Below are 17,396 nucleotides of genomic sequence, written 5' to 3'. Positions count from 1 at the left end.
CAGACACTTTGATCCACTAGGAGAAAACACTTTGACGGAATTTCGAAGCTTTCGCTTGAGCCTTTGGAAACGAGAGAATAACATTTGTTTGATGAGCTTGAATTCTATTCTCGCTTGTAGTGTAAAGACAACTGATGGTAGTTTGACGAGACTTTTAGGATTAGTAAGTGAATATGCCATCCAAATGATCATGAGGAACAGGACAGAAGCCCATAACTCTGGTCAAACGATTTTACCCTGTTGACATGAAGACGCATAATTGTTGCCTGTAAAAGCGAACGATTCTTAGGTTAGGTGACTATCGTGATATGAAGCAGTCATCACCACTATCAGATGGTTCGTAATCACAAAAACGTCACCAATAACTTCAACAACTTTGCTCGGCCAATAGAATCCAATGCATCAGGAGTCCAATTAAATATGCCCATTGTTTTATATCATTTGTAATGCCTGCTTTAATAATTCACCTGTTGCGAAATTTCTCATATAATTGAGAATTTGAGTGAACAGCAGGTGAGATCGAGCATCAACGGTTGAGATAGTTGTTTACTAAACAACGAAATTCTCTCTAAAGTCAGAACCAGGAGGCTATGAGTGCAATTATAGCAAACTTGGTGTGATTTTAATGGTCTATAAAAGGCTCTCAAGCAGAACATCTCTTTTTTCTATTTCTTCAGTCACGATGGACCATCCGACTTCGCCTTCCCCAATTGGCCGGGCAGCCAAGAGACAGTGTCGGGAATCCCAAGGAGCAGAAGATGAACCAAATTTGGAGAACCACCCACAGGAATCTTCAAACTGCACGATCATTGAACCCAAGGTCGGTCATGCCATCTTCGGCAGAAAACGAACAAGAACACTAACACTTTGCAGATCGCAGTGGCATCCGGTGCTCTTACGGCGGAGTTTATGAAGATACTGCAAGACCATGATACCCTCGCTTCCCCAGCACTCAAGCAGCTCGACTTGTATTTTTGCCTTTGGGAATGCTACGTTGTCAAATCTGCCGAGAAATTGCGACTCGAGGATGAGCAGCGACAGCTTCGGGAGTTCAATGAGTGGCTGACAAGCGACAGAGACGTTCTTCTGGAGCTTTGTGAGGAACAGGCACTGGTACTGTGGGATCGAAAGCGTGCTGTTCAGGCCCTTTGTAACGGAGTCGTTTCAGCCTTGCAAGCGAGTGATCCTCAAGCCTGCCATGTTGATGGGGCTTGATGAAGTCTTGGCATGAACAAGAACTACATTCGGATATCTCTACTACTCTAGACGATTTTGGTTCTCTTCCGACCATTATCGCTGATTGAAGAGGCCCATACAGCAGCCTATATATCTTTGTTAGTCTTGGTGGCGGAATCTCAACATTTCACGGCTCTTAATATAGGCGACGCTTGATTTTCAACAACTTGGCATCTGAGCAAGAAACGATCTCAATTCATCTGGACGATTTACTGTACTATGAAAGATATATGAAGCCTTTTCCCAAACTCTAGAATCCATTCATTAACGCCGTCACATTACTCTTTTGTACACTTTGATTTTTACATTAAAGCCTTCGATGGCGAAGCTTGACGAAAATAAACAAGAATAGTCTGCGCAAATAATTGAGCTTCCATCGATGATATGTGCTGATATTAGACTGTGATTTGGGTATAGATTTTCAAGACATGAGCAAGAGTTCTTCGGTCCAGTATTACCCAAAGGTTACCCGTAGGCGGTCTAGAAGGCGAGCCTGCAAAATATGAAATATAACGCGGTTTCTTGATGCAATGCTACCCACACTTCGCTAACGCAAATTGTCGGCGTTCGATTACACGGATGTATAGCCCGCGAAACGCAGAGTCCCGGAAAATCAACTTTATAGTAGCCTGTAGGTCTGCCATCTTCACTATCATCGGTCACGCTTCTGCTGATAGCTCTATCAATGCCAGGAACGCATCTTGACCCTAGGGGCTCTCTTGCTCCCAGGAGCTGTTCAGAGGTCTCTAGGGGCAAAACAGCAGCTTCCAGGAGTCGCGTGGCCCTAGGAAACCTGTTATGGCTCCTGGGGTCTAACACCATCGCCTCGAGGAAACAAAGCCACGTTTCTGTTGACGACTTGTTGATTCCTAGAGGCGTAAGTGGCGCTCCTGGGGCTATAGCTCAGCCTTCTAGGACCCACTCAATTGCGCAGATTTATGCGCAGATTTATGCGCAGGATTGGTGAAGGTGTTTGTTGAGGGCTTTCCACAAAGTCAAAAGGATACTATGATCCCTCTGGGATCCCACAGTATGCTCCCAGGGGCTCTCCAGCTCCTGGATCTGGATGGTGTATTCCCAGGGCCATTTAGATATTCCGCCAGGAGCATAGATTAAACATCCCAGGAGCAGATTTTGTATTCCTGGAGCTTAGAATAGCCCTAGAAGCTAAAAAGCATTTCCTAGGGGTGCAAAGCTTCTAGAAACGCTTTGCGATCCCCAGAGCCGATGTTCTGATTTCCAGACTCAAGCCGACAATGACAGGATACACGGCTTACTAAAGATCAGATCAAGCTTCTGAGGGATTTTGGGCCCCATTATGGCATTAGACAGACACCTGTGCCCGTAATGTGGAAATTCTCAATTCGGATTCCTCTTCTCGTTGTACGCTATTAAGCGACTTTAGCAGCCACCCCTATCCCTATCCGCACACAGATAATTCACGACTGGAAATGCTTATAGAACGTATATCTCACAATTTGAGCAGTCCAGCCCTAGTAAAAGTTTCATACTGCTCAACGGACACCCTGAAGCTGACACACATCCATTGTATGACAGGTTGTAAAACCCTGCAGAAGAGCAGTCTCGTGTGTGCACATTGCGCATAAGATCGCGACGTGAAAGATCTGGTGCGAGCTTCCCCAAATATCAAATTTACCCGGTGCCAAACGCTCCGGAATTCGAAACTGCAGATGTTCGTCAGAATTGTCGTTTTTCTGGGAATGGAACACGGGGTGAGCGTGCAGACATACCGCGTATAGGCTGACTCCGGTGAAATAGAAAGTAAGCTCGAGCAGATACAGTTTCATTCCCGAGTATTGAAGCATGTATTCGAGCCCGTATCGCTGAACTCCATGCAGGAGGGGTATGAACGACGAAGCGCCAAAAATAACGAAGGCGCCCACCTTCACCTTCCGCCAGCGCGGCGTTTCAAGCAAGGGATTCAAGATAAGAACACCGGTGACAGTACCCGTAGTTAAGATCTAGAATCGAAGTCAGTGTATCATTGGATGGACCCGGCTGCCAGGCCAGGAGGGTGGGGTGCGACGATCGCTCGGAGAGACTCACAAGAGCCCAGTGCAAGTTTTGCAAGCTAGGTTCACAGAAGAATACATAGTAGATACCGGAAGAGAACGTGCCCACTGTCACAACAACAATACCAAGCAGATCCATTCCATGCCAGAATTGTTCTACGTGATGCGAGTGGGGTTGCATCAGGTGGTAAGTTGCGCTAAGGACCAGACAGGTCTCCGCACACCAGAAGTAGATTCCAAACATAGCGTAGTCCATTGAAGAGACATTCAGAAATTGGGGCTCGGCCAGGTAGCGCAAGAGGGCAGTTGCAACGAGTGGTAGGAGCAGAGCCCCGACCAGATGAATGTACACATTGCAAGACTCGTTGTGCAAAAAGGTCAGGCTGGTAAAGATCTCCAGATAGTCTGCTTTCGCTGGTCGATAGCCACTCAAGATATAATTGTTGTCAAACTGCCATTCAGGAATCTCCTGCCGCGTTATGGTTCGCGCTTTAGCCTTTGGCTGGTTTGTGAGGTCGTTCGTTATGCTCATATTGACTTTCGCTTTTTGGGTTCTGCTCCTGGCATGATCCTTCTCCCGAGATATCTGTGCTGCGCTGAATATGAAGCACAAGAGGAGTAGATGACTGAGACGAGATGAAAGATACTAAAGGACTGGGTTGCTGAAAGAAGGGCCGAGAAACAATTGAACGTCGCAAAGAAGCTGCGATGCAATAGCAAAGAGTTCGCTAGACCCGCAAAAAAGTGATTGTCGAGGTACTTAAGCGCAGAAAGATAGTGCCTTGAATTATTTACTCAAGGCAATAATATTAGGCACGAGGGAAAATTCGACGTCAAGGCCAAATTGGCACCAAAGCCCGGTTTAATTTTCACACTGAATTCCCTTGAGGATTGTTATCACCGTCGACACCAACTATAGTCATGAGAACTCGCCTTTGGAACGTCGCGTATTGGTTTGAAACGCGTATTGACCAATAATTTCTAGCTTGGGATTGGATCTTGATCAACGCAGGCCATGGAACTAATGGATTCTCAGGCAAAGGCAACGGCTTTCAGTAGTCCGAAACAAGTGGCTTTGGTGGATGGCTCGGTAAGACCCCTCCATTGTTGCTCTTCTCCAGAAGATGATCTAGTCCTCACATTTGACAGTTTACGACTGTTACTGTATCATAACGTGTCTCAGCTTTTCTACTTGAACCGCAATCATGATACCAATATTCTTGACAGTTGCAGCAAGATTCAATTGATGGTGGAGTATATCAGATAGACGCAGTGTCGTTGGATTTGATCACTTTCAAGCGCTACATGTGATGATTCTTTGATAAGTTGTATTACCCTATGGTGTTGTAAATTTTTAAAGGTGTGATTGTTTCAAAGGTGAATAAAATTTGTTTCTGCACTATCAATATATTCGTTTATATTGGGAAATCAAATCAAACGCAATGAATTGTGACTCGCGAGGTATCACTTCTAAAAGCAAGTCATCTCCCAATCGCGGTAAGTGCGCCAACCGGACAACCAAATTAAGTATGTCTAAATCATTTGCCATGTCCATACCGTATGGTACCTGATACATGAACTTATTTCAAATTCGTTTTTAGGAGCTACACTGCTGCTAGAGCGTATTGGTTTATGAAAAGGAGCGCTTGGAAGGGTGTGGAAATCTCGAGCCTCGAAGGTCACGTCCTGATTCAGCTGTGACGAAAGCTACAATGATAACTAATTCATAAGCCGATTCCAGTATTGAGTTCAGCAGCACTGGACACTTCAGTTTCGTCGATCATAATCCACTGATATGACAGTATCTGTTGAGTATTCTCTTTCTAGCAGTTTTCCCGATGAAAGAGTGTTGACTCACCAAATACCAACATCAATTGCACGCTTTGAAAGATTTTAGACTGTTTGGTCAAAGCAATCTCGGCCGATAACGCAGATAATAGGTGGCTACAATTTCCTGAGGACTGTCTAGGGAGTTTGTCAATCAACAGCAAAGCATGACTTCCTCGTCTCACGACTTGACCAAGCAGTGCTTCAACGTCATGGTCATCGAGATTGCTACTAAGGCAGCAGGTAATAAGAAAGCTTCTGAGGCCGCTCAGTATAGGTATCAGCTGCGCTACCCTGTCTCAAGGCGGTCTTTGTGTGAATACCATATCGAACATACAATCCTCACGGGCCCGAGAATATTTATATGCTTCATCTTTTTGCTGCTCTATCTATTTTTAAATAATATTTCACCAAACGAGATTTTTCTGAGCTTCTGAAGTGCGGTGTATCTATTCCTACAGAACACGATTGCCTCAAAATAGTACCGGAGCCGTGATGCAGATGAGTCTCCTCATTTTCTTCCTTTCTGTCATCTGGCTGGCCTTCGCCTGTCCAAGCTCGACCATTGTACATTTTGCGGTAGTTTTAAGAGAACGATCAAGTTTCAACCTTGGAATCCCTGTCGACACTAGTTTGGACACCAAATTCCAAAATCTTATGGACACCCTGGTTGACGACATTATTCTTATGACCCTAATCTCAGCCTTATTCTCCATCTTTTGGGGTTTTCTTACTATCCACCCAAGTGACAAAGACCTACAGCATTCTATTATACTGTAGTGTATTCCTGGAGCCTAGAATATCCCTAGAAACTAAAAAGTATTTCCTAGGGGTGCAAAGCGCCTAGAAACGCTTTGCGATCCCCAGAGCCGATTCTCTTATTTGCAGACCCAAGCTTACAAGCACAAGATATATGGCTCACCACGAATCGGATCAGTTCCCCAAGAATTCTGGACCCATTGTGGCATTAGACAGACACCTTTGAGGGAATTAGATAAAGCATTCAATACTATCAACATAAAAGTCATTCAACGCAGTCAAACTTTGCCTAGCATCCGAGGGCTTTTAGCGCTCTGTCAAAGACTGGTGATGATAGTGGTGTAAACCTCGTGGTGATTGTGGTGGGTGAATGCACCTCAGGTTTTAGTTCTCGCTGGGATGAACGCGCCAAAAGACATATATTGAATCACAAAACTCTACTCACACTCGTTAGACTCATGAACTCCAGCAGTAGAAAATATAAAAGTGAGGTTAAAAAAACATAGTGAAGAACGCATCTCAACATCGGTCATAAGTTCAAAAGTTGACACCGTCAACGACGGTCACATTTCAACGGGACGGGTCGAGCACCCGCTCGCGTGTCGCCTGACGCTTCCGCAATCCAGAGTCTTGACGGATGGAACACTACACACAACTCAGACAACCAACATTCAAGCGACGCCCAAAAATCACACAATCCATGATGCGGAGTGATGAAAATGTGGGCACTATTGGGAAAATTAAAAAATGAATCACTTTCATTGCCTCAATATAGAAGACCGAATATTCAACACTTGGCCAACGTTTCTTAACCGACTCAACTTCACTGATTTTCAACATGACAGCATTTTCGCTCGGCGGACATCTCAAACAGCTCTGACGATGTCGCTGCAGATAGTTGCGGTATTAGAATCTGCCTCACTTAGGATAGGCATCGTGTCCTTCAACGTTTGCTTCCCAGCAGAGCACTTACGCGACTGGAGCTGAGGAGCCTATAAATACGTCCACCTCCCCAAGCAATTTGTTCTGCTGTACTTTTCCTTGGCTTACAGAGTCGAGCAGGCCTTCCTTTTGAGGCACCGGATAAGTTCTTCCGTCTGGCTATACTGGAACTTCAATGCACTGACATCTATGGTTACGTTGTGGACCGCCACGGGAGTGCGAATGAGAATGTGATTCCCACCAAGTCCATTTGCTACAGTACCCATGCCAGCCCGCCAACCAAGGTCATGGGCCAAGAACATGATGCATAAATTCTAGACGTTCGTCGTCCACGATAAGGTGAGTTGAATATCGCGCCGCTGGCCGCGTCAAGTCCGATGCCTTGTGCCAAGTTTGTGCCACAGACACGAATATCACTGACAGTAGCATGCCATTGTAGCAGCCCATCACCAACTGCGGAAACTCTTGTCACGAGAAAAGCTATTCCCGCCAAGTCAGATAAAACTGCGGGCCGACGCGCTCCATCGCGTCTCCACCTCACCGCCTTCGCACACGACGCAGTGTCTCTACAAGGAGTCCTCCAATACGACTGTACGATCATAACGCAGAGAGGTCCGTCGCCCGCGATTTCCATCTTGCGAACCTGCTCTGCGCACCGGCGTGGCTTTCTCGCACAACCGGTAGGTGACGAACCTGGATGCAAGATGGCATATTGATGACAGCATTGCACAAGAGACATAGTGGTCTCGCTGGTAGGCTGGTATGACGGCGATCCTTATTGTCAGACTGTCTGAAGCATCCCATCGATGATCAGGGCCGTCTTCATCAACAGCGTAAAGCACATTGCCTCGTCCAACTGAATCAAAACTAGCTGACTCCGATCTCATTACAGGCAACCCTCGGATTCCCATGACTCGAATGCGAAGTGAGGAAATTGCGTGTCTGTTCGGCCTTGTCGGTACCATTACATGGCCTGTGCCTTCTACAAGACTATTCCTGGCACCAAGGAGTTGCCAACTCGACCTTTGAGGCGATTGATCCGTCAGGTCAGTTGTTATGCCTATCTGATCTAGACCCGAAGGAGTGTATAGTGGTCTGTCTCTCTGAATTTGAAGATTTACAGGGGATAGCCGATAGCCTTGTGGCGTGGGTATTTGTTCCGCCTGATGGTATGGATATCTACTGCAGTAGATGCTGTCTCCATACCCCGACTGAACTCCGTGATCGAGACGAGGCGATACAGTAATATTCGAAATCAGATTTAACCCCACACTCTCACATGTTAATTCTGAAGCCCTATTTGAAAACACGCTAACCTTGATCCGGTATGGTGGTCGATCCCTAATTTCCCAGAATAGAAATTGTATTTTACATAACGCTGGTGGGACGTACATTGACGTATTTTACACGAAATCGCTATACGCATGCCATCTCTGTGCCCCTCTTCTCTCATGCAACAGGCTTCTTCATCTCTGAATTACTCTTGAGCGTCACCCCGCGTAACTCCTTGCAATATGGCTCCAAGACTTCCCCTGTCAAAGTTACATCTCATCCGTGATATGATAGAGAGCCAGTCACTAAGCACGTCTCAAATGGCTGAAGAAGCTGAATGCAGCAAGGTTACGATCATCAATATTCGCAGGAACTTACGGCAGTTTGGAACTGTCCACGCACCACCAAATCGAATAGGCCGGAGACGGACCGTAACACCGCCGATGATCGAGGCCCTCTGCGACCACCTGTCTGAAAAGCCTGGTCTCTACCTAGATGAGATGGCTGTCTTCCTCTGGGATGAGTTCCACACCCTAGCCACAACCTCCAGCATCAGAAGAGCCCTTGTCGCCAGAGGTTGGTCGAAAAAGACTGCTCGGCAGCAAGCTAGGGAGCGAAATGGTGACTTACGAGAGTATTATTTGCACAATTTATCAGACTTTCAATCATATCACCTAGTGTACGTTGATGAATCTGGGTGCGATAAAAGGGTTGGATTCAGGCGAACAGGCTGGTCACCCCTTGGCGTGGCGCCCATACAAGTATCGCAGTTCCACCGCGACCAGCGATATCAGATATTGCCTGCGTATGCCCAAGATGGGATCGTGCTCTCGCGTGTCTTTCGCGGTTCAACGGATGCTACTATGTTTGAAGACTTCATAGCCCAGCTTCTTCAGCACTGCGGAAAATGGCCCGAGCCTAAATCTGTTGTGATTATGGACAATGCATCGTTTCATCATTCAGAACGGATTGCGCAGATGTGTGCGGACGCGGGGGTGATATTGATTTATCTACCGCCCTACTCACCGGACTTAAATCCGATTGAGGAGTTTTTCGCTGAGCTAAAAGCTTTCATTAAACGTAACTGGGGCTACTATGAAGCAGATCCTGATCAAGGATTTGATGCCTTCCTCACATGGTGTATTGATATTGTCGGTGCAAAAGAAGAAAGCGCTAAAGGTCATTTTCGACACGCAGGCTTAAAGATCGAAGAAATATTAGAAAGGTCCTAGGTGCAGACTCGGTTGAAACTGAGTTCCCGCGCAGACTCTCGACAGAACGACCGCTTGCCGTGGATCATTTACTCATTAAACCAAGGGTCATCTAGAACTTGTCTAGCTGACGCCCTTGCTGACGGTTCAAACTGCAATAACTTTCCGATGATTTGCCCCAGCCTCGTGATATCTTCTCTGGTGAGATCGGGACTCTGTGGGCTATCAAAGTACACTTCTTCTAGCCATTCCTGCAAGTTGGGCCCCGTGCTTTCTATGACTCTGCCGTCTCCTGCGTTCATCGTATCCCATATCTCATGCCACCTTTCAGGTAGGTCGTCACTTGCCATCTCTCGCATTTGGCTAACGAGGATCTTAGGCGTTATCAAGAAGGTGTCGAAAGGTGGTTGTCCCACGAAAAGTTCAAAGAGCTGTCATACTTATCAGTTTACTGTTGTTCAACGTTTGGCCCTAGTTGAGTTCACCCACCATGCATCCCATGCTCCACAAATCAACACGATAATCAATGCGATCTTGAAATATAACTTCAGGTGCCCGAATAGCTAGAGGTGTGTGTAGTGTTCGAGGAACTGCCGTGGGTAAGAATGATTCACCGAAGTCGATTATCTTGATCGACTGGGCCGAATTCCAAGAATGCGTCCGATATGAGGTAGGCCTAACGATATACTCGGGTATGCCAGGCTCCAGTTCCCTCCCGTCGCTCCTACGGACATAGCCAATTTCTGGTTTTCCTAACATCTCAGTAAATTTCTGTTCGGTTACATTGTCCACGTAAGGCATAGTAAAGGCCAAATTGCGGGTATGCAGATCTATATTATGTGAGAATAGTTCAAGGTATTCCCAACAGAGTGACCTACCACCATGTCCAATATTTTGTTGGTGCAAGCTATCAAGCCCAATAAGACTTTGCTTCGCAATAACTTTGGCGAGCTTCCCAGGGAGTCTCCCATCGGGAAAGTGTGCATCAATTGTGTCCGGGATGTTAGGCCCTAGAAGCTCATAAACTAGGCAGTTATGATGTCCATTGGGGCCCGTTAAATCGAAGTTATCAAGCATGCACAGCGTATGTTTGAGAGGAGGACGATGAGATGCCAACTTCTTCATAGTTTGGAGCTCTCGCGTTTCCCCATCATGTTCCTTTTCTGCAACAGAAATCTTGACAGCAACATAAATCCCTTTCCTGCAATCAGGTAGAACTTTATGTTAGCTAGAATTACCATGAGTCGCATAATTTTGTACAACCTTTGATCTCTCGCCGCCCAAACTGTTGAGTAACCTCCCCATCCTAATTTATGCAACACCTTATACCTTCCAGCTTTCAGGTGCTCACCCAGGACGACTGGATGGTAACCGCCTTGTCGGTAGCGATCGAGTGGTTCCGCATCAACGGGGGAAATATATAGGGGCTGGTCCATCTGACTTTTGTCTGGATAGGTAGACATAGACTTAGAAATAACACGAAGCCGTGGGTTGCTCCTCAAGGGGACAGTGCGTCGCGAAAGTATACAAGCAAGTTTCATTAGATAAAACAAACTTGTCTGTGGCTATCGGGTAGATATTATCAAGAATACAGACTGTGATCGGATGTCCGAACCGCCTAGGGATAGATGACGTGGCAACAAGCTCGCATACGATAGCCAATCACATGATCTGTTTTAACGCTTGAGCCTTTTGGCGGCAAATGATTGGTCATTGGTACACCACCACAAAGCAATGAATCGGGCGCTTATGCATTCTCAAAAGACACCGTAATTATTGGAGCACAACGCAAGCTCAAGAAACCCTACGCAAGTTGACGGCGGTAAAAGCAGACTCAAACAATCTCAGGGCAAATATATAAATCAGCAAGATTCTGTTCCCCAAGACGTATCTAGGGCTAAAGAGATTATTTCCCGTTGATATTCTATACAACCTACGATTCGTATAAGAGACTTGAAGCCCACCATGTCTCCTATCCCCCGGCATGCCGTCAAGCTGACGCAGAGGATTCGCAATTCTGATTTGCGCAATCTCACGCTCAACCTCATCGAAGACGCTACTCAGAAGCCTGACTTAGCACACTTCACCATAGCCATCCTCAAGTAAGGACTATATTAATGTTATGTTTAACTGAAATTGCCGTACTGAAAATCTAACCACCACAGAAACCCATCGCACACGAGTCATACCGACCTCAGGCCGCATGCCACAGCACTGTTTGCAACCGAGGAACAATTCAAAAACAACAAGGCTCAGACAGCACATATCTACCACGATGAACATGGGAGCTATACTGGTCATATTCTGTATCAGGAAAGAGAGAACAAATCGTCGGATGAATGAAGCGCTCTGAGTGATACTTGGGCACCTAGTCGCCGCGTCGTTATGTTTAGAATAAGAACTACAGTGGCTAGAACAGAATCGAACCACTGCCCAGCGGCACATATCAACAGTAGCCTGTTTTTGCAACACCCCTGGGGTGCAACTATGTCATTCAACGCAGTTTTTGTACGGTAAGGGAAAACAATCGCCGTGTCATCGACCCTGACCCTCTTGTTGCGGGGGACTTTCTCTCCGAGGACAGTTTGTAGCTTCTTTTCCAGGTATAACCGCCAGTAGGCGCTCGGTGCGAATACCAGGTCTTCTTCCGTGTCCCTTACCACGGCTTTGTTGTTGAGGGTGACACGCCATTCTATGAAGTAGTGGATACAGCTTGGCGGATCCTCGTAGTAGATCTTGTCCGCGTCCAACTCAGATTCCTGGAGCAGCGGTATAGTATTTGGTTGAGGTCGGTCTGCGGGGTTGGGCTCATCTTCGAGCGAGATAGACGGTGAGGGACTACAGTCGGACTGTCTAGCATAAGGGCTCCGGAAGTTCCCTGGGGTAGGGGCATATTGTGAATCTTGTTCCCATAGTTCGAGCTCTTGGGGCTGAGACACGTAATCATCGTGGTATGGGCTGCCGTTCATATCTACACGCGATCAAGGCCCTGGAGGTCTGTCAGCATAAGTGGGCGGTACCAGCTGTGGGTAGACGCCCAATGACGAATGAAAGCGACGAAAGTGAGCAGGAGTCATGGGAGGCATGAACGAGAACCATATTAGCCTACTGGGCTTAGTCTTTTACAGTAGAGCAGGGGTACAGCTTTCGACATATAAAAGGTACAGTAGATGAAGATGAAGACTACGGGGAAAAGGAAGAAGGGAGTGGACTTGGATCAAGCCAGATTGCCAGATCTCCCTCCTCTAGATCTGTCCCTAGAACCTTCCATGGATGAATACGGTAATTTACAATGTCACATTGGACATTACGGCCAAATACGTTATATACCACTATACTGCTAAGCAGTGGTTGTTTTGGTAGTAACCTCATATGACGTAGCGTCATTTCGGCTACGGGCCGAGAAGCCACACTAACCTATACTGGCGAAGGCGTCAAGAATCATTTTCTATAAATAGACTCAGAGTTAACAGTAATTTCGGACCTGGTCTTTATGTATAATACCTGTATATTACACGAAATTCCTGACACCTCCAGCTCAGTGCCCCACCCAAGTATCCCATGATATCCAATCTCCCTGTTGTTGGAACTCTGGCATATTCATGAAGGTATCTTGTAATAAAGAGTGACGCGCAATGGGAAAAGAGAAGGAGTGGTTCATGGAAGTAGACCTCGTGGGAGGCTTGCCGTCCTCAGCACACAGACGCTTTCGTTTTAGGTCTCGAGGGGACACAGACGACGATGAAGAATTGAAGCCAGATTTAATGAGAAGATGTCGCTCAAGAGGGGTGTTCAAGATAGCATATGGGGCCACAGGCACATTCAATGGAATCATCTCTTGACCAGGTCGGATGTATATCGACAAGTTCTGGATTGGCAGCTCGCATTTCGGCTTTTGTTCACCCCGAGACCTCTCATTGCCCGGGTAGTTCTGTCTGCAGGCAACTTCCATGCAGTCAGGTAGGTTCGCTCGCGAAATCGAGACTCTTGCACTCCCATCTGCACCTCATTAGCCCACAGCTTGCAGGTAATTGCAAGAACCTACCGGTCACTGCATCCAGGAATTTTCCTCCTCCTCCTCTTTAACGCGGTATATCTCGTCCAGTAATTGCAATCGTTCGATTGGAGAAATGTGTTGTTGAATAGGCTGCCCTGCATCTTTCAACTTCTGCGCGGTGATTCTGTGGCTGGTGCGCAATTCGCAAAGGATATGGACGAGGAGCGCGATGCGCTCTGATTCAAAGGTCAGTTGTGTCAATAGCAGGGAGAAGAGCTGGTCTACTTACCAGCTTTAGGAAGGTGGTCCGGTTCCCGGTGGCTCACACCAGGCGGCCACCATGGCGGTTTGGTCTCTTCAGGACTGAGTTGCTGTGTCTTGCCTGCCACAGTCTTCCTTCCATTGTAGGGATATTGAGCTTGCTTGCGTGGCTCGACGAGTCTTACATAGGCTTTGGCAATAACTCGGCAATTCGTTTGCTGTAAATTCTGAAAGACCTTTTCATAGTATTTACGGAGAAGACTCTTGTTATTGACGGCGATCGTGGCCGTTTGGGCAGCCAAACTATGTTCCCCAGTCCACGATTTCCTTCTGCGTTGCAAATTTGCCCTTATTTTTGCTGTTCCAGGCACAAGAGGCGCTAGCGATGATGTCTGCGGAATGAGAGGCTGGCTGTCAGGCAGAGCAGGCGTTGAAAAGCCCCTTTCACTTGATTCTGCCACCGCTTGCAGAAACTCCCCTATAACTCGAGGGGACAGAATAGCCTGGGCACTATCGGAGATGGAAGTAGACGTCTCGTGGCGAAGGTTTCCCTCTCTGTCAATGTAAATGAGGGCAAAATGCTGATCAAATTCCCTATCGTGTTGATGTTGTTGCGGCATGCTAGTAGTTCTAATCCAGCCAAACTTCTCCTGGAGCGGTGGCGGAACTTATACCTTTTAACGGCAAGATCAATCGACTGTGTAGATTTAGCTTTGCTGGGATATAGCGTCAATTTAAGGACTCTTTAGTGCACTGAGTGCATAGCGGGGAAGACCCAATGTCAGCGCTAATAACATAGACGCACGCTACTATCCAGAACATTGTGATCGACCTATTAAGGCTCGAGGCGCACCAAGTGGCTGGGCTATTGAAAGTGGAGCCACGACCCACTCAGGAATGCCCAGACTTGCAACAAAGATTGTCAAGTGATCAATACCAGTCAAGGATGGCCCTCTACAGACCGCAAATGCTCTGCCATGGCTCCAGAAGAACGTTTCGTAGGTCCCTGGAAATGAACCATAACGTTAAGGTGATACACATTCGCGCAATGGCAGCGGTGGCGCGATGTGTAGCTGTATTGGGCCCGAAAGCTACTCAAACCAGTGTGCCCCAGCTGCTGCAAGGATTCCCCCAATTCATGAAATTCAATCCTGCTGGACATGGAACGCAGATCAATGCCCATAACAGAGACACCGCCCCTCCGGCAACAACAAGTCATGTAGGTTTCCTCGTATTCCATTCCCCTGGCTTTAGTCGAAGTCTGCTTCGTCCAGTCGATGAGCAGAGCAGACCCACCTTGACATTTCAAACAGGACTACCTATTTAGATTAGAAAATTACCTAGATAGGTAACTTGTCAAAGTCTTGGCATTTATTCCGAAATTTTAAGTCCCGCGGCCCCCATGGGACTAAAAACTCCCATTTGTCCAGGTCTAGCTCGGCAGAAAAGGGTGAGCAGGTGTCCTGTAGGAGGCTCCCACGGAACTAATTTTGTTGCGGGGTTGGTCTCATCTTCGAGCAAGATAGACGGCATCCGAACACAGTTAGTGTTGTGACCTTACATGCAACGTTTAGACGGAAAGCTACTCAGTACTCGGATGATCCACTACCTCAAAATATTGGTATAAATTGGCTCCACCTGCGGTGGACATTCAGCCCAGGTCCGTCGATATGCACATATTTGATGTGTTGAATATCCACGACGGTCTTACACACGTTCAGCTCTTTTTCTTAGCTCTTTTCCCCCGGGGCTTCCATTACGGCATGGGGCCATTGAACAGCAATCTGGTTATACAAATCAACGACACCCGGAAAACCATTCAAAAATTGAGCTCACGTTCAAAGGCACTACTCAATGTTGCCATATAATCTATTTAAACCTTTCAAACTCCACGTGAACCAACGCCAAGCAGGTTGTACCTAAAGTATTTCATGAATAGGGATTGCTTTCTTCACGTTTTCAACCCAGCGCCGAATGTCTTCTACGAAACGTCGAGCAATGCCCATCTTTATTCCCTTGCCGATGAAAAATCCCGGGTCTTGATCCTTGTAGACCTGCTCAAGGTCAAGACCATCCTCGAGCATCAAGTCGCAGACTTGTCGAAATGCAGCCTTGAGAGTGTCATCAGTGACATTTGACACCTGCCACTCACTGTATTCTTTGACCGCTTCGTCTCTAGATCCAGGAATCTCGAGCGGGCTTAAAGACTTCAAGTCAACAGCTTGGGCAGCCGAAATGTCTGATCCAGAGACCGAAGACTGCGAGGGCAAGACATTGATATTGATAGGAGGGTACGGTACACCATTTCCAATGATATGTCCACCTTTGCGATGGCTCTTCTCCAGTCTCTGTTGCTCTTCCATAAATAATTCCTCGCGTACCGTTTCCGGCACATCCTTGTGACCATCCAAGACACCACCTTTTTCGACATAGGTGACTAGGCGCCTCAGATGATGAGTTTTCAGTTGATAGTGCTTTTTTCCCATTGGATCCACCCAACAATAGGGGCCACCGGGGCATGTCGACGAAGCGCATCGCATCAGATTATAAACGCTGCGCCAGACTGGTTTTTGTCCCGAGGCATCCTCCTCCGCATCCAGCTGGGCATCTCTTTCATCGAGCATCCTGCTTGTGACAGAGGATTTTCCTCTTTTCTCCACTTTCCGACCAACGGCTGCAGGGGAATGACGATTGTCTACGTAGTTGAAACAGATCTTCAGTGTGAGTTCCTTACCCCTGGAGAACAGACCCGACCACATCAGGAGCTGCTTTTCGATGGCAGTCCAAATGATTTCGGTGTCGTCAAATCGTTTAGTCAGATTGCGCTGTGTGCGATCATTCACTGAAACGACAATGGCAGTGTCATCAGCTCTTACCATGCGATGGCGGGCAATTTTACGCCGAAGGACCTTCTCTAGCTTCTTCTCTAAGAACAGCTGCCAGTAGGCACTAGGAGCCAAAACGAGGTCTTCCTCCGTGTCCTTAGACACCTCCCGGTTGTTAACGGTCACTCGCCACTCTATACGGTAGTGAATACAGGTCGGCGGGTCCTGGTTGTAATCTCTTCCATCCTCCCATTCGGACAACTGGAGCAGCCTGAGAGTATCTGGTTGTGACTGATTCTCAAGCCCACCAGGCCAGGAGGGACTGTAGTTGGACCGCGTTGCGTAGGGACTGCCAATGTATCCAGGGGTTGGAGCGTACAGCGAATTGTGTTCCCATGGCTCAAACACTTCGGGTTGAGATATGGAACCGACGTGATATGGGCTCTGCGACATCTCTACACACGATTACAGCCTTGAAAGACCCACGTCAGCTTCTCCGGTACCAGCTTCCAATATACGCTGGTAACGAACGAAAATCGCAGTAGATAACAGAAATCATGGAAATGAAGAAGCATGTTTGCCTACCGGGGTTATCTCTATATGGTGCCACCGCAGCCTTCTATGGGTGTCAAATGAGCGTAGGCGAAGGCTGCCTGTGATGAGTAGACCGACGTGTGGGAGAGTGGGGGATGAATCTTGCCAGAATGTTAGGATTCACCTTTTGTGTTTGATTTGTTTGCATGGAAAGATTCGAATTGATTCTACAGGAAATTACGGTACTAAAACAATGACTTATTTAATATTACCGACGAATACAATACCGTCCTGCAGGGATTACTGGGGGAGATCTAAAATTAGATTAGCGTGTTTCGAGTCAGGGTTTGGGAATGGATTCGAGACAGTGTAGTGGTAAAGCTGATTTCGAATATTGCTGTACCAAGAGACTGTACATGGTGAACTGCGATATAAAATTTGCAGTGTTGTGTACCGAGCGGGAACTAACCCCGGACCGATGGCGGACCCACCTTTGGGG

At 47.1% G+C, this 17,396-nt stretch overlaps 5 protein-coding genes across 5 annotated transcripts; 2 read left to right on the top strand and 3 right to left on the bottom strand.

The window, feature by feature from the left end:
- Positions 1-682: 682 nt before the first annotated feature.
- On the top strand, positions 683-1,215 carry N7511_001783 (uncharacterized protein; the record flags this gene model as incomplete). Its single annotated transcript, XM_057124208.1, has 2 exons — positions 683-820; positions 874-1,215. 2 exons carry the CDS (start codon positions 683-685, stop codon positions 1,213-1,215), a joined length of 480 nt encoding a protein of 159 aa, XP_056986367.1.
- A 1,535-nt stretch (positions 1,216-2,750) lies between these two features.
- Positions 2,751-3,801, bottom strand: N7511_001782 (hemolysin III family protein; the record flags this gene model as incomplete). Its single annotated transcript, XM_057124207.1, has 3 exons — positions 2,751-2,921; positions 2,988-3,218; positions 3,304-3,801. The coding sequence occupies 3 exons, from the start codon at positions 3,799-3,801 to the stop codon at positions 2,751-2,753; spliced, it is 900 nt and encodes a 299-aa protein (XP_056986366.1).
- A 5,568-nt stretch (positions 3,802-9,369) lies between these two features.
- N7511_001781 (uncharacterized protein) lies at positions 9,370-10,405 on the bottom strand (the record flags this gene model as incomplete). Its single annotated transcript, XM_057124206.1, has 3 exons — positions 9,370-9,711; positions 9,770-10,110; positions 10,159-10,405. The coding sequence occupies 3 exons, from the start codon at positions 10,403-10,405 to the stop codon at positions 9,370-9,372; spliced, it is 930 nt and encodes a 309-aa protein (XP_056986365.1).
- An 840-nt stretch (positions 10,406-11,245) lies between these two features.
- N7511_001780 (uncharacterized protein) lies at positions 11,246-11,623 on the top strand (the record flags this gene model as incomplete). The annotated part of the gene is made up of 2 exons (XM_057124205.1): positions 11,246-11,382; positions 11,446-11,623. The coding sequence occupies 2 exons, from the start codon at positions 11,246-11,248 to the stop codon at positions 11,621-11,623; spliced, it is 315 nt and encodes a 104-aa protein (XP_056986364.1).
- A 1,705-nt stretch (positions 11,624-13,328) lies between these two features.
- On the bottom strand, positions 13,329-14,131 carry N7511_001779 (DUF2841 domain-containing protein; the record flags this gene model as incomplete). Its single annotated transcript, XM_057124204.1, has 2 exons — positions 13,329-13,513; positions 13,567-14,131. Coding segments are annotated over 2 exons (750 nt in total), but the record flags the coding sequence as incomplete, so codon positions are not given.
- Positions 14,132-17,396: the final 3,265 nt, after the last annotated feature.

Source organism: Penicillium nucicola (assembly GCF_028828085.1).
Source record: "Penicillium nucicola strain IBT 29836 chromosome Unknown utg000002l, whole genome shotgun sequence".
NCBI lineage: Eukaryota > Fungi > Ascomycota > Eurotiomycetes > Eurotiales > Aspergillaceae > Penicillium > Penicillium nucicola.
This window is presented reverse-complemented; position numbering and strand designations above follow the sequence as displayed.